We start from the raw sequence: 17795 nt of genomic DNA on the forward strand, positions 1-17795 counted from the left end.
CAGTCAGGTAACAAAATGGGCCTGCATCGAAACATGTTACTGCAGTGATAAATGTCCATGTTTGAGCATGCCGTTGAGACATAATTCTTCAACACTACTATTTCCATCACAAGTGTGCCATGGTGAATTTGAACGTGTATAATAAGTGAGGTTTTCGGTGAGGCTGAGCCAAGCACGTCTCATGTGCACTGAAGGATAAATACCTGTCAAAATGAACCCAACTCTAACATCCATTATATTCAAACTTAATTCTTCGGGTTAAGACCACACAACAGATGCGTTGATTATCACCATGCTGGTAAATTGGGTGATGGTATGCATATTTACCTTTCCGAGCATTTTTTTTTTAGTATTCCAGGTTTATATCTTTACAAAATACATTTGGGATCTGTAGCCTATAAACCAACTATACTGATATGTACACCTGCTTGTACATCTGGAACCTGTTTTCTGTGATAAGAAGAGAGCACAGCAGCTCTGGGTTCATTCAAATGCTATAGCAAAAATAAAATGAAGCCATGTTTGTGTAATCTTCCCTTGCCAGCTAAAGCAAACTGATAAACTAATATTTCTATGAGCCCAGCGGGGCCTGCAGCAGCTGCATGAGGCTATAGTGTATCTGCAGTAACATATATCAGGATTTGTACTTTGTCGGCAAAACAAAACTAAACAGAAGTCAAAGCTTGCTTTCTTGCTAAAAGGCATCAATACCAGCAATCAAATGCTGCTAAACTAGATGAGGGCAGCAGTCAATTAAATGGGAAATACAGCAGCCAAACAAAGAGGGCACAAATAGTGTGTGTTTGAGTGCAAGTACGTAGCGTTTTCAGCGACCCCCTGTTGTTAGCAGCGAGACTCACAGTTCCTCATTACACTGTTTTCCTGTTTGCTGCCAGGCTGGCACAGAATACTTGATCCACGTGGGTCTTTGAAGCATGTCGTCTGACCGTCAGTGTCAGTAAGCGACAGCAGTGCGTGCCTTCACATCCTATAAGTCAGCCAACATGCATACATCAATACGGAACTGGTTTTTTTTTGTACTTCACCCTTGCAAAGCACATTCATGCACATTTAATCAGCGTCCATATGGTTATATGTTTTTTTCCACTTGTGTGAGTGAAGCTATTTCAAGTGATGCACTTGATATCTCTGCGGTATGTGTGCGTAAATAAAGTAGGATGGTGTTATAAGCATTTCAGGATGCATGTTATGTATGCAGTGTATGTTTTATCTAAGGATTGTAAAAAAAAAAAAAAAAAGAAGAAAAAAGAAACAGAAATAATACTCTGATATATTTATTTCTGAAAGGTATCCAGTGCTCATGCTCTCACTTTCCGCTGACTTTCTACCCTCTCTTTCTATGACATGCTCTATGCACTGTGTTGTTACCTGTCAAACTGTCTCCAGGCTTCATTTCTGTGACTTCAGTCTTTAGTCTTTGAAGTGTCACAGTGCAGACGATGATCATCAGGGAATTGTGCACATCTCATTACTGACTCTGAATTGAGTGTCATTATGTGTGTTTGTGTATGGTTTCCTCTACATTCACATCTACCTTTGAGAGTTGATGTGAAACATTCGTGTCATTTAATGTCACAGTGATTGTATTTGAGCGGCCTGTCACAGCAGAGGTATATTTAGTCTTTGTATTTTATGTTATTTGAGAGGATGGATGCAGTTTAACATGCTTTGAATGCATGAAATTTTGTGCTGCACAGAGACTTTATAGCTCTGCCTCATTTTCAACTGTTGCCCTCAGTTGGGCTTTTACAACCAGATAATACAGTGTAAATTTTCATTTGTTCATTCATCCTCTGAACCCACTTTATCCTCACTAGGGTCGCGGGGGGTGCTGGAGCCTATCCCAGCTACTTATGGGTGAAGGCGGGGTATACCTAGATGAGTCGCCAGTTCATTGCAGGGCTGACATATAGAGATGAACAACCAATCACTCTCACATTTACACCTATGGGCAATTTTAGGTTGACCAATTAACCTATCAGTGTATGTCTTTGGATGGTGGAAGGAAACTGGAGTACCTGGAGAGAACCCACACAAACACAGAGAGAACATGCAACCTCCACACAGAAAGGTCCCTGGTTGGAATCGAACCCAGGACCTTCTTGCTGTGTGTTCTCATAAAAGCACATTACACTACAGCTACAAAAGTACAGTAAGACATGTACATAACAAAATACATAGCGGCTAAAATTTACTTAGGGGGTCAAATGAGTGGCCATTTTTGTCAAAAAAAAAAGTTGTAAGAAATGCATAGAACTGTGTTGAAATAATGCTAATACATTTGTGCACAGACTAGTGACGTGTGACATTCTTAGTGTATGTATTGGCATAACATAAGCAGGATGGATCAGCACCATACTCCATATTGCAACCTGTAAAAATAAAACATGTGATATGTAGTATATAATCTTGTAACAAAAATTGGGGAATCTAAAAGAATAGAATATTTGTTTTTCAGGTAAATTCAGTTAAAATATAACTTGGCCATTTGTGACATGAAATATAGCATTAATTGTGATGAAATTGGACATTTTTGACCTGAAAACATAGTTCATATGACCATCAACATGTTGCAACAGAACTGAAATCCTGTAAATTTGCATAACATGCATTTACCAACACAAAGTTCCTTTGGGGATTCACTTATATTGATTTCTTATGCACAAAGACATAAATAAGGCCTCTAAGCAAATTTTAGCTGATAGAGATACAGTCCTCATTTGTGGTAGCCAGCTTTTAAATTTTATTATAAAATAAATTCAGTCTGTACTTAATTTGAGTTGTCAAATTAATGATTTTTCAAATATATCTAGAAATAAGCTGAACAGTCAATACACTAGAAGACCAGTTTAAGAAAACAAAACTTAGAGAAACTCTCACTTCTAAGTGTCTTTTTAAAATGTGACTGATTATTTTCAGAGCGATGTTTCTAAGTATGGTGATTTTTGAGCCCATACCGTCATACAGTATGATAAATGAAGACACATGAATAGTTTGAAGCAGTGAAGCCTCATTTTTAATGATTGTTATATCTTTGTGTGCTTATCAAAGCTGAGTTGTGGGTCTTTTGTTAAAAAGGTGTGGTTGTTTACCTACATGAGTCGGTCACTCTACGTTTTTTTAAAAATACAGATAGAAAATGATACAGATGTACAGTACATGTAATAATATTGGTGACTGGCATCATCTGCATAATGCCTGATTCATTCTCTCGGCCACTCATAGGCAGGTCATTTAGAGCAGGGGTCTCCAACCTTTTATCTTCTGTGAACTATTCTCAGGAAAAGTTCCTGTGAACTTTGGTAAAATTCCACTCCATGTTCCATCTTTTACCGACTGCCATGCTCACGCCACAGATCAGACACACACTTATCTTTCACATTTGCCAAACAGAAGTCTGTGTCTCATTGTTCATGCAAATGATACATTTTATGTCTGTTACTGTCGTGATTGGATTCCGCTGACATTGTTGCGGCGCTAAACCCACAACCTGCCTGCCACCTGGCTCATCCTGCTCCCCCCTGGCCCCGCCCCTCTCCAAAGACAGACACCAAACCAGTGCAAAAGTTTGATTGACAGCTAGTCTGGGGCACTGATAAGGGGGGGTAAACATGACAAAGTCATGAGGCCCAGCATTTGTGGGGGGCTCATAGAGCAGAGGAGGGGGTCCAGTGGATACAGGTTTGAAGTTGTGAAAATGTCATGTAAGATCTGATGTGTAACAGAGGCCTAGAGGTCGGACATTGAAAGTATGAAAGTCTCAGTTTCGTTTCATGCTAGCGTAAGTGACGTTATGTACAGACACCCCACCCCCCCACCCCCCGGATCTGACAGATTGAGAAGATACTGAATTTAAGGGTCCACAATGTTTATACTTTCATGGGGCCCACAATTGGTAGCAGCGCCCTTGCAGCTAGTTGATTGTTTCATCTTGGGAAGGGGCAGGACACTTGTAATTTTGATTGGGTGGATATTTAGACCTGCTCCACTAAGTGACCAGTCAGCTTTGTGTTATTATATTGCTGACCCATGGCGAGTGACTGGAAAGAGCCTCATGAGCCATCGGTAGCTAGTGAGCAACATGTTGGAGACACCTGGACTAGTTCTATATTTAGAACAGGCCTGCGGGCAACTCTCGTGGTCCCTGTGGACACTGTGTTGGTGACCCCTGATTTAGAGACTGAAAAGCAATGGGCCCAGGATTAAACCATGGGGAACACTCATTCTAATGTTTAAAAATGGATGACTTCTCTGTCAGCTTTCACAAACTGCTCTTTGCATTGAAGATATTACTCATGAGAGAATAGATTTCCAAAGGTCAACTAGCTTTGCTGCCACAAGCTTCTTAAATACCCCAGAGATGGATATCAGGTGACTGTCTTCTAAGATAGGTGTAATGACTGACTGGTTCCAGTCATTTGAGAATTCACTGGTGCTAATCTATAAATCAATGAGAAGAGTTACAGGTCTTGCCAATATAGAGCTGTATTTATAATGAAATAAGCTTCCACATATTGTATGTTGTATTTTACTGTACCACAGTTAAAATATTATAAGAAATAGAGGTAAAAAAAAACAAAACAAAACACAGTATTGTGATTATATGATCATACCTTTTCATTTCATCAAGGTACATATACGTCTATGTCCTGAGCATCTATTTTTTAGAATATGTGATAATTTTACCTACCGACTCATTGATGCCATAGCGTGTGTCCTTGTGCAGTTTTCTGTATTTTGATTATCGGAGGGTCATTTTGTTCTTCACGTCTGTATCTCCAAATAAGGTTAACTTCAAAATCATCCCTGGGAAATTATAAACGCGACTAGAAGCGAGCCAGCTTATCTTTTCTCATAAAGTGAAACTGTCACAAAAGCCTTCCCTCAAGACATAAGCAGTGTTCAGATGTACATGACAGTGTTTCCACAAAGCCCATACATTCTTTGTGTTTTGAGATTGCAAATCTTATGCAAAGCCTCATATTGTGAAGTCCTTATCCAGGCGACTTTATTAAATTTTCCCTCCTCCCAGTGTAGAGGGTACTCATTGCTATTAGCTTGAGAGAGGGTAATTAAGTTTTTCACTAAAGCATTAGCTGTGAAAGAAGAGTGTACACTGGGCTCTCTGCAATATCACTGCATTTCATCCATTCTGCTTTATGGATCTTTATAGAGAAAAATAACAAAATTGAACCTTTAATATTTCCTAACAATGTGTTGACTCAGTGAGGATGTATATGTCCATGATCAGAGAAGTTTTTATTACCTTAACACAAAGATTTGCCCTCGGCTAGTGTGCACTTGTACAAATATAGTTCTTCTCTCCTAGATCTGCCTTCTGTAGCACAAAAAGAAACCAGAAAAGGACACTGATAGGATGCTTTTACTTCTTTTACCTCTAGTTCTTTTTAACATCCTTTTATGTGTTACAGAAACCCTTGAGGAACTAACATCTTTTTGGAATGTGGCATCTATTGGGAAAGCTATTTTCCTTTACTTTATTTTTTACTGTCATTTAAGGCCCTTTGCTTCTTTCTGTCATGAAACTGGTTCTTTTGACCTCCTTAGCTCCTCTCCAGAACAGCTTGTACTGTAGGTCTTCTATGTTTCCACCTGTCTCTGGTAACTGATACTGAAGGATAGTTGAGGCTGAACTCCTAGACTGAGATGCCAGGGTAAGTAATTCAGGTAGAATTTTTTAGAATGTTACCGATCAACCTTTGCACTCAACATTCAATTGGCGAAATTTAAAAGAAACTTAGAGCTGGTGAACAGGAAAAATAAAATAAAAAATGAAGTGTTCAAGGTTCTATTGTATGAGGACAGTCTCTTTTCCAGTTGCTCGCTGGGTGCCAGAGCAATTGACCATTTAAAGCTGAATAACCCCTCTCCACCACTTACAACACACTTTTTTTTTTTTTTAACAGTTAGCTGATGCAACTCTTTTCATTTTTTTCCTCAAGGCTGGGCTCTTCAAAGAAAGAAGAGTGTAAGGGTGGAGGGCGGAATGGGAAAAAGAAAAAGATGAGAAAGAAAGTGTTTAGGGTGCTAAACACGGCGAAGGCTCAGAACAAGTGGGGGTGACATTGGCTTCTAATGCCAGAAGAGTAAAGGAGCCTGTCAGTGTGTGTGTGTGTGTGTGTGTGTGTGTGTGTGTGTGTGTGTGAGAGAGAGTGACAAACACTGAATATTAAACCTATGGGCATGAATGGGGAACTTGGGGAACTTGATCATTAAGAGGGCTTACCCTTTTTTTAAACTTTGTCTGTTTTCCAAACCCCTTTTGAGCTGGAGGAAGATCCTACAGGCATTGTACAGTCATGTGATGCTTTTGTGTGTGTGTGTGTGTGTGTGTGTGCTTATCTCACACTTACTGTTTATGTCCTCTTTGACACCCCCCTTTCCCCACCCACCTACCCACCCTACCATCAACCTCCCCCTCTCTCTTCTCCCCACCTCCAGGGAAGCTGGCGCAGAAAACTGGGGCACAGAAGGCTGCCAAACACTCGCGTCAACCACTGTCCACACCAAATGCCTGTGCAGCAGGATATCCACCTACGCCGTGTTAGCGCAGCAAGCTAAAGACCCGGTGAGTCACCAATGTACTCTGTGGGACTTGAGGGGCTAACAAGGCAACTAGTACCAGGGGCCAGGTCAGTGAGCTGATGAGTTATTGTAGTGTAAATTTAGATGGCATTCCTGTCAGTTGGATTCTGGTGTGAGGTGCGGGAGGCACTCAGAGTTGCCATTTGTTGTCTTTATTTAAAGCTTTGGATGGAATCGCTGACAAAGTTTGAATGTGAGCTGTCTATCTTCATTAGAAGCATCTCTTCTTGTACGCCTGACAGAACAGCGACGTGGTCTGGGCATATGTGTGAACCTTTGGCACTGTGTTAGATGTTTTCATCACCGTGTCTTAGGCTGCCTAATTATATGCTGACGGGTTGTCACTGTCCACATTATGCAAGTTTTTGGAGCTTAAACTTCGGGTCAGGTTGTGCTGCAAACAACTTCCATGTGATGGGGAGAAAAAAAAAAAACTGCGTCAAGAGAAAGACAGTTTTTATTGTGTCTGAGTGTGATTTTTGCCTGCAGCACATAACCTGAGTATCTATTAATAGCACACGTGGCTTGCAGTGTGTGTTCGCAATGTGACATGATTAAAGAAGGCTTTTTAGCAGTTCAGGATAGTGCCAGCTCTCGTTCTTTGACCCATTCTCTTTTCTTGTGCTAATGGACATCCGAAAACCTGAAATCTATTAGTTCACCTTGCTCTCACATCACCTTCTCAGCCAGCTCTTTTTTTTTTCTGGAGACCCTTAATCATCGATTCGTTGATCCGTTAACACAATCAGGGAATCTGCACATTTTTTACGTACAAATTGCATGACTTTTAAGACCTTTTTTATTATCTCAGGAAGGAAAATACATATTTGCAGTAGACAAATCATCTTAAGTACTATTGCTGACTGATGAATTAGAATTTCATGGTCACTGCAATATCAACATAACCAGCGACTTCCTGAATCACAATGAATGGGAGAAAAACCTTATTCATACACACAATCTGGTTAAAATGAAATATTAAACCGAACAAATCAATAGCATACTCATTCATTATGCCTCAAAACAAATTTAATGCTTCCACTTTGAGACGTTTTAAGACATTTTAAGGATCTGCTGGGACTCTGCATTATTTATTTCACACCTTTCTTTCTTTCATTCATGCACACCTAACCCAATTTATGATTTATCGGCACTTTTTCCACTGTGGTCTTTCATTTTTCAGCTTTTGCATTTTGTTATTACTGTCTATCTAACATAATTGTACCATCTCGCCCTTTGTGTCATTCTATTCTTGTCTTTTTTCATCTGTTCTCATTTGATGACGCTTGATGCTCCTTGACTTCTTGCGAGTTACAAAATGTTCCCTCTAGCGTTAGCTGTTAATTTGTCTTAATGCTTGTTGCACTGAATGCCCACAAGAGCAAAGGTCACATTAAATAGAACTAGCATGGCGAGTTCTTTGTTTAGTAATTTTTTTTTCCTGCTCTTAATAGTGGTGAATTGTTTCAAGATGTCACAGAAATAGCAGGTTATTGTGAGGAATGAAGGATTCTGGGTAGGAAATGTTTAACCAAGTAGAAAAGGCAGTCAGGTCTCAGCTGGCAGGGAGAGATAAAAAAAAAAAGAAAGACGGCTACACAGAGAAATGGAAAGGAGATGTTGTCTACGCTACATAATAATTCATTAATAACAGTGTTGTTCAGATAAAGAGCTGTGCACTTATAGAGACCATTCAATGTTAAACATGGCTTTTACGCAGCAGACACTGATGCTGGCACAAACCTACTTCTGTCAAATATTATATTTTCTAAATCTTATGTCTCTTATGTCTTTTCTTGGATTTCAAAGTCACATTGCTGCATAAAGTCTCTAGGACCTACTACATCATTCTGCAGTATATTCCCATTTCATTTTCTTATGTTAACAGCAGCACCAGTGTTCCTTCACACAGAAATATAAGAGTCTCTTAAAAAATGTAAGCGACCTCCCAGAATTTCAACATGGTTACCTATTATTTTAGTTGTATTTCCAAGATTTTATTTTATTTTTTCCTCCACACTACTGGCTTTTTATCAAAGACACCCCAAAAAATGAACAGACTGATAAAAGCTGTACGTTGTCTCTCACAGGTAATGGAAGTGAGAGGGTCATGCTAATTTGCTCCGGAGGCCATGTTAACATGTTGCACTACTGATTGTATAAAATTAACCACTGTGACATCACTGATTTGTGACCGAACCATTATTTTAAACCGTAAAAATGGGGATTTTGGCTTTCAAGATGTTGTTTTTTTTGAGTGTCATGTAGGTACTACTACAGGGACAGCTCAGGCGGTATAGCGGGTTGTCCAATAACCAAAGGGTTAGCAGGCCAAATCCTGCTCTGTCCTAGTCATGTGCTGTTGTGTCCTTGGGCAAGACACTTCACCCACCTTCCCTCTAGTGCTACTACTCACACTGGTATATGAATGCGTATGAATGTTTGGTGGTGGTTGAAGGGGCCATAGGCGCGGATTGGCAGCCATGCTTCCGTCAGTCTGCCTCAGGGCAATCTAATCCATTATTACTACTGTTATTGAGCTAACTTCCTGAAAACATACTGAGCTGCAAGTCAACATAATACACAGCCTATGGATCAAGGCACTTCTTGAGTAAACACTAGAGTCTATCAGGGCTACCTTTTTGTCTCCCATCGTTTTCTCATTATATACAGTCACAGAAAAAAATTATTAGACCACCCCTTGTTTTCTTCAATTTCTTGTTCATTTTAATGCCTGGTACAACTAAAGGTACATTTGTTTGGACAAATATAATGGCAACAAAAATGCTCATAAGACTTTAATTTCAGAGCTGATATCTAGCCATTTTCCGTGTTTTTTGATAATAACCAAAATCACTTCAGTTCTTATATGAATAACTCTGGCATTGTACTGACAAAAACAGTGCTTTTAGGCACTCCGTGTTTTCTTTTCTGTCTGTTTTAGTCACATGATACACACAGGAGTTTTTGATGACTTTTGATAGTCTAATAATTGTTTCCGTGACTGTACAAGTACTCTCACCTGTATCAACAATGTTCCGTCATTCCTTCCATATATACCCATACCTTGGTTTTGTTGGTCAGTCTGACAGACCACTGCTCCCTGTCCATACACAGGCAGAACCTTGACACCATGGTCCACTGGTTCTAAAAAAGCCCCTTTGAACTAAACACCAGGAAAACAAAAGAGTTTTGTTGCAGTGGGCACCAGGGACCTGACACACCATAACCTCTCTCAGAACCACTCAGACTGGCCGGACAGGTGGTGGAACATGTCGATTACCCCTAGACTGACCACCATCTGTCCATCACACAACATGCACATGTGGTCCATTATAAAGCTACAACAGTCTATATGGTATTTCATCAGTGTATAATGTCAGTCAGAACCTTATGAGTCACTTAATAAAATCAGTCCTCACAATCAACATCACATCCTAGAGCAATTTCTTCATACATAAAAGCAAGAAAACAGTTGTAGGAATCTCTTTTTATATATCCAGTATCACTGAACATGTTACGTACTGGGAAAATTCTTTCAGTCCCAGTGCTGTATTCATTATATATAAAGTAATATAGTCTTATTTTGATACCGTCTGTTTCTCTTCATGACCTTCTATATTATAATATCAGTAAATGTGAGCCTTCCATATGTGTTTGTTTAATATTATTTGCGAACCTGTAACAAAAGGAAATTTTATGTCATGTGATAGACAATAAAGGTTTTTGAATCTTAAATCCTGTATCTGAAAACATGGATATTTTCTAAAATTTAACAAAAATATTAATGCTAGTTAGGTATCTTAACTAAAACACATACTATGGCTGGCTAAGAAGTATTACAATAACGCAGCTTAGTAATTTAATCTACTTTTAATCGCTAATACATACATTTGTGTTGAATATATGCAATGGCGACTGCCCATACTATCTAAAAACACAAATGAACAAGCTGGCTGGCTAATTATCAGGGTAGCTGATGTTTTTTCTTCCAGCCGTGGATGTTTTCTCTACCCAGTCACCTATACTGGACGGTCATGTAATATCTATAATGTAACGTATAGCCAGTCTTCCATCTTCATCTTACTATTATACTTTGCATTATAGATATTACATGACCGTCACTGTGTTATGGAAGATGACTGGGCACCTACTGTTCCATGTACTGGGTTATTCAATTCCACTGATTCCTGATTTTCTATATCTTTGTAGCTTTCAGGACACTACCATTTGTAAAAAGGATTAATGTTTGGTTAAAATACTCTTAATAGCGAAAAAAAAAAAAAAGAAAAAAAGAAAACTATAACAAGGAGCTGGGGGAAGGCCACCATTCCATTAAAGGATCAGTGGATATCCACAATTGAAGAAATATTGCTAATGGAAAAATTAACGCACAGATGCAGACTGCAAGAACCATAACTGAATAAAAAGTGGAATAAATGGACTATATTTACAAAACATCAATAGACTGACTGTTGCTACCCAGGTACATTGTTTTCTTTTGTACTCATTTGTTCTGTTGTTTGTTTGTTTGTTTGTTTGTTTTTTGGTTATTGTTATAATTTTTGTCCATAAAACTCATTAAAAATTTAAGTTACAAAAAAAAAGTCTGATTGCCAGTGCTTAGGTTACTCATTAGATTAACCCATAAGGATCCAGTGTTACTTTTCTGGCACTTTCCAAATACATTTTTCTGTATATTTAACCATCCATAAGTGATTTAGCACTATTTATTGTAAAATTATGTTCTGTATTTAGTGTTTTCTCAGTGCAAATCAGGTCTTTTTCCTTATTTTAATTCACTGATCATATAGATGTTGATAAAAGCTCAGATTAAAGTTGAGGGTTACTATATCAGAAACAGTGAAAACTGAAGAAAAAGTGACTTTTTCAGTAAAATCTATCATTAACTAACATAAACCCACTGTCTCCATCCACTGTCATTGATCCAACTCCATGGGTTTTACTGGTGAATCAATGTTGTAGAAGATGATGGTGTTTCCATGGTAACTATGGAGCCTCTGAACGTCCAAATGGGTCATATCTGATGACCATGAAAAGATGATAAACTGTATTTTACACCAATTATTTACATGTATTAATAGGATTAGTGGATCAACAGATATTAAACAGTTTAGGTCAGTAGATGGTTTAGGTTAAAGGTGGATGTTTGGGTCTTTATGGGTCAAAGGTCTTTACAGTATGTTGCTGGAGTTATTATTTAATTCCGTTCTTGTATTCCCCTAAATAACAACCCTTGATTTTATTAAGTGTAAAGGGGGTCAGAATGAGGTTTTGGCCTTTACATCAGTAACTGCAGTTCTTCATTATTTTGTCCTTCAAAGCCTGAATTACTTTGCAGGGTTCTGGAACCTATTACAAAACTCAGTGAAACATTAATTCCTGTTGTGTGGAAAAACACTATAGCTGTGACCTATAAGTTGAGTGGGTCATTCCAGTAGCTATTTTTGTTTCCTGTAACTTCTCTTCCACCCGAACAATATTGACTTTCCCCTTACTGCAGCATGCATATTGAGTGAAAGAGAACTAATAGGGAGAAAACATTGACTCGTCTGACATTTTGACATCTGTTAAGGGTGAATTGGTCATTAGTGATTCATCAGTCAGCCCCTGTGTGTCATTCGAACCAGCGCTGAGGACCGCAAGGTATGGGTCAGTGTGTTTGTGTCAATGGCTCTCAGACAGTAGCTGTTGCAGGCAGTTCTGAGTGCACTGTGTTGCTTTAGGGTCCTTCAGAGTTAGCTTTTCATCCCAGCTCAGATTGAATGCTATAAATGAAGAGATAGGTAGAGGCAGATTGAATTTTCCAATATATAAAAGCTTACAAATTTCAGCAGTCATTCTCATATTGTAGCAAGTTTTGGGGAGAAACTCAATGCAAGTGTGTAGAATACAAAGCATGGCTAAGTAAGAGTCATTTTTGTAGTGGTCATTTTTGTAGTGGTCATTGTTTAGAACAAAACATGAGAGATGGCACTGGGAAGTGTGTGTTATATTCCACAGTTCTCACCTTTTTCTTGCTTTGGGATAAGAGAGGGTACAGTCGTCCTTTCCTGGTGTTAGAAATCAGTGTGCATTTCTATGTGTGTGTCCCTGACTTATAAATGTTTCCCATAACCCAACCGTCCAAATTTGGGGTGAGAATTTAAAGTGATATTCAAATGAGATGAGTATTACCTGGTGTACTTCTTCTGTTTTATTGTTTTACTGTACATGCATTCAGAATGCTCACTATAGACACACCAGGGGTTAAAGGGTTAAAGCAAGTGTTTGCATCCATTCAGAGACCCCTAGGTTCAGTCCACTTCATACTGTAGTATTGAATGGTTGCTGCATTTATTCACACTGTTATATTTATGAATAATGACAGAATCCAGAATTTTGCTTTTTAAAATGGAATTATGCATTTTAAAACTTTTCCCTGTGGTCTACATAAACTGTAAATGCTATGCTTGGGTCTGAATTCTTCATTAATTCAACTCCACAGGTCCATCTTCAACCCTATTTCTGAGTAATGACATCAGAAAGGTCGTTTTGAGCGCTGGCCCTATAAATGCAAATTAGCCACTTCACGCTTCACCCCTCTGGGTTGTTGACCAGGCTTCTCTGTCCTGTTCAACCACTTGTGTTCATTAAAAAAATCAACTGAACATTTTAGGTAATCGACTCGAAGTTTGGACATATTTTCAGTATGGACTACATCCGCTGCTGCTGGTAAACAATTATGTCGTACTCAGAGAAATGTTCATCAGAAGTCTTGACCTCATATGTGCAAATGTCGTGTAGTAACTAGTTATAGTCATAACAAATTAAGAAGGAATTGAAACAGGTTGTAGAAATCCACTCAATTTTTGCCAAAATGAATATAAAAGGTACCTTTGCAGCACCTGGAGGGTTCAAATTCAAACTTTTGGAACTATTAGGGTCCAAATACACAAATAAAATGTACCAAAGACTAATAAAAGTGGGTTTACCAAAATATGACCCCTTTAATTACTTTGAATAAGCAGAATTCTTTACAAACTACATCCTATCCCATCTATTTCTGTACCTCTTCCAACACTGACTGTAGGTATGGATGTTTTGACTTTTATTCCAGAAGCATACACACCCACAAACATGCACATGGACTGTCTCACACACACACACACACGCACACACACACACACACACACACACACACACACACACACACACACACACACACACACACACACACACACACCCGCTGCGTCCAGCCTGTGTGGCTGTTGGAGCAGAGCTGAGTCTCAGCAGCCCAGCTCTGACAGCTTATCCTGGGCCACGGCACCAGGGACAAGGGGGGCTGAGGATTAACCTCCATGTTTAATAGAAAAGGGAGGGAGGGAGAGTGGGGGGAGAGAAAGAGATGGAGGGATTTAGAAGCAGTGCTGCCATTACAGGCCGTTTACAGTGGAGCGAGGGATAGCCAGTTAATCCTGTTTACTTTCTATAGCCTTTGAGATTTCTGTGTGTGTGTATATATATGTGCGAGTGTGTATTCAGTTGTGTGCGCGTCTTATTGAGAAGCCTTCACTATCAGACACAAGACAGAGGTTGTTTCTTTAGAGAAACAGTAGAAAGAAGAGATGATTGAGTGAGGTCATGAAGCCATACAATAAACCAAGCCACTTAATTCCCAAAATGACTGCAGTGAGAATACAAACCCTGCGGATGTGTCCAGACTCATTGCCTCCACAGCGCCCATAGGGGTCGTGAGATTTGGAGTTGAAGGAGGTATTGGCTTTATAAAAGTCAATTTAACATTGTGTCCCTCCAGTTTAACAAGGGAGTTATACCTCTGTGCTTCTGTTTTGATTGCTTGAACCGTTCGCTGTCCTTGCCAAGTTGACAAGAAAAAAATAATTACAGTTACTGTCAGCGGTGGAAGAAGTGTTCGCATTGTTTACTCAAGTGAAAGTATTAGTACAATACCGCGACTGCACTCTAATAGCGCGCAAGTGTTATCAGTAAAATGCACTTAAGATACAAAAATTAAGCCATTGTGCAGTAAAATGCTACACTATTGCGTATGTTCAAGCTTCAGTCTGAGCTCCATCTACAATCATTGATTCCTCTGATTTTAAAGACAGTGTTAAAACACCGGAATCAAGACTGTTGGTCTGTAATGTTTCCACTGATTGTGTTTTTTTTTTTTTTCCTGTGTTTTCAAATTCTTTTGTCCTTGTAAAACTGTAATGATGTGACAAATCACAGGGACCAACCCAGTTAAATAAAGGTTAAATCAAAAACAGTTGCATTGCACTACGTTAGATATTTAAGGTTGTTGTTTTGTGAAAAACGTGCATCCCTAAAATGTCAACTTTTCGTGTTGTTTTGACTATTTCATTATCTTTTACACTTTGTTTTATGATTTCAGTTGAGTTTTAGTCAGTTTTATGAGTAATTTTAGTTTGAGACATTGGCCAGTTTTGGTTTGGTTTTTATGTTTAGTGTTAGTTTTAGGTTTAGCTTTAGCTTTTCAGGTATTATGAGGAATACCTTGATTTATAGAAGCTGGGAAAAGTAGGTTATGTTATCTTTATTGTCTCCCTAGGGAACATTTGTTATGTAGCAAGGTTCAAGTTACACAAAGGCAACAAACATCAACAACAAAAATAAGACAGATCCAGTGCAGATGACGGGAATTCTTACCAGGTATAAATATACTAGAATGCAAGCATAAGAATGAAAGCATGCATGATATCAAATATGACTTACAAAACCATTGTTAAAACTCTTAAACATCCCATATTCTGCAAATCCATGCAGACACAATACTGATTTTACCTGTAGTTCTACTTGGTTTAACATAATGTTGCATTGTTTATTATTTTTGTGTGTTTGTTTTATTTTTATTTCAGTGAGCAATGATTTCTTTCACTCCAAGTTTTATTTTTAGTCTGAGTTAGTTTGTTCGGAAAATACAATAGCTCGGTGAGCCACTAAAATAGCCCTATATTTAGCTTTGTGCCGATGTATTTTCCGTTCCAATGGTTTCACTTAAGGAGGCAGAAAACCCATCAAGGAATACTTCATGACATGAATCTGATTCTGAAAAGTAACTGAAGCAGACAGAGATGCACTGGGGTAGCTATATCAGAATCAATCAGAATCAGGATACTTTTCCCAGAGGGAAATTTTTGTGTTACAGTTGTTTCATTCAAGTATGATAAAAGTAGCAGGAAAGAAACTAACGATACACCAAAAAAAGAAAATTTGAAAAATTTATTTATTTATTTATTTACTTACTTACTTACTTACTTACTTACTTACTTACTTACTTACTTACTTTCTTACTACCTATGTAAGCCTCCCTCCCTCCCTCCCTTCAATTCAATTCAATTCAATTCAATTTTATTTGTAGAACCCAGTATCACAACAAGGTCGCCTCACGGGGCTTTACAGAATTTGTTGAATATGAAAATAAACAAACAGGTCAATGAAACAAATGGATTGATGTCCCAGTCATTGCCCATCCTTAGACCCTCCTTCTCGGCAAGGAAAAACTCAAATTAAAAAAAAACAAAAAAACAGTGGGACAAGAGAAACATTGGGGAGAACCCCAGTGAAGGAGAGATCCATTCCTATGAACGGACAGGCTGTCAATGAGACCAGGACTGATGGACATTTCTGATTTAGTTCCTGTCTGTAAGGATGCAGTAGGGTGGGGGCACATGCAGACAGCTGAGGGCGTACATCTAGTCCGATGAGGGTGAGGAGGTCCATCTGGACAGGTGACAGCTTCCTTCCTTCCTTCCTTCCCTCCCTCTCTCCCTCCTTTCTTTATTTTACCAGGAAGTGAGTTCAGAAATCTCTTTTGTGAGGGAGACGTGGCCAAGGTAGCTGCCATACAAAGTTAAAACTATACAAAACACACATGATACACAATGAACAACACAACAGAATAACAATTATTCAACCATAATGGCCTCTCAAAAAAAAAAAAAAACAAACAGTGACAGTCCTCCTTCACTGCATTCTCTGTGATACTTTTAAAATCATTCACAGAGATCAATGTTTGTTGTTTAAGAGTTTTCTGAAGATTATTCCATGACCATGGTGGACGGTAGGAAAATGCAGTTTTGCCAAAGTCAGTTAGAACTCTGGGAACAGTCAAGAGCAATGACCTGGAGGTATGTAGATGAAAACTATTAGAGCTAACAGAAAGAAAGGTGCTGAGGTATTCTGGGAGTTTACCTAGCAGAGCTTTATAGATGAACATATACCAGTGTGGTTGTCTACGAATAGTGAATAATGTCCAACCCACTAAATCATACAGAATGCAGTGGTGATATATATATATATACCAAATATACATATTAAAACACTCTATTAAGACATAAATAGAACACCAATTTGTATAATATGTAGTAGTGGTTCTTAATCTGGGGTGCATGCCCCTATCAGGGGGGTGCCAGAGATCCCCAAGCGGGGGTGTGAGGCTTTGTCTGCATTGAGGTTAGAAGTTACAAGTGGATGTTAGAGATGCACTGATACCACTTTTTTCCAGACCGAGTACGAGTACGAGTACAAGTACTTACATTTGAGTACTTGCCGATACCGAGTACCAATATGAGTACTTAATAATCCCATTCCAGTTCTTAGTTCCTTTTGTAAATGTGCTTTATTGTCGTTGTCATTAGTCTGACTGGAGAAAAGTGCTGCTACTGATATTTAATGTGTTGGAATGAGCGTTTCTCAATTAATCCACCCGGGGGCACCGCTCTGAATTAACCATACTGGACAAATACCACGAAGAAGAGTAAAGTTTTTTAAGAAGAAGAAGAAGAAAGTCAGTAATAACAAACATGGAGATGACAGAGGCAACGCTAATGTGATACTAATATTGCAGCGTTTTCGTTAGTAAGGTTTAAAAGCTTAGCCTCAGCAGGTAGAGAAAAGAGAAATGAGTGATAAGCTTCGTTTTCACTTCCGCTGGCGGGGGTCCGCATCGCTCCGTACTCCTGGTGGTATTCTTTGTCTGGGTACGCATCCGCCAGCACCTAGAAAATGGATGGAATGTACGTAGAGGACGGACAGAATGCTGCGTCCGTATCTGTCTGTGTCTTTAACGTTACTTGCAGTCAGCGTTACTTTTAGCACCGTCATTTATTTTGAAAAATCTC

The 17795-nt window shown here is 38.9% G+C and overlaps 1 protein-coding gene across 4 annotated transcripts in view; it reads left to right on the top strand.

The window, feature by feature from the left end:
• Positions 1-17795, top strand: part of adgrb2 (adhesion G protein-coupled receptor B2) — a 448357-nt gene that overhangs the window by 334683 nt on the left and 95879 nt on the right. For all 4 annotated transcript variants that reach the window (XM_030146710.1, XM_030146711.1, XM_030146712.1 and 1 more), the window contains exon 17: positions 6484-6610. In XM_030146710.1, coding sequence (XP_030002570.1) covers positions 6484-6610 — 127 coding nt within the window. The remainder of the gene's footprint in view (positions 1-6483; positions 6611-17795) is intronic.

The sequence above is a fragment of the Sphaeramia orbicularis genome, chromosome 11 (genome assembly GCF_902148855.1).
Source record: "Sphaeramia orbicularis chromosome 11, fSphaOr1.1, whole genome shotgun sequence".
In the NCBI taxonomy this organism is placed as follows: domain Eukaryota; kingdom Metazoa; phylum Chordata; class Actinopteri; order Kurtiformes; family Apogonidae; genus Sphaeramia; species Sphaeramia orbicularis.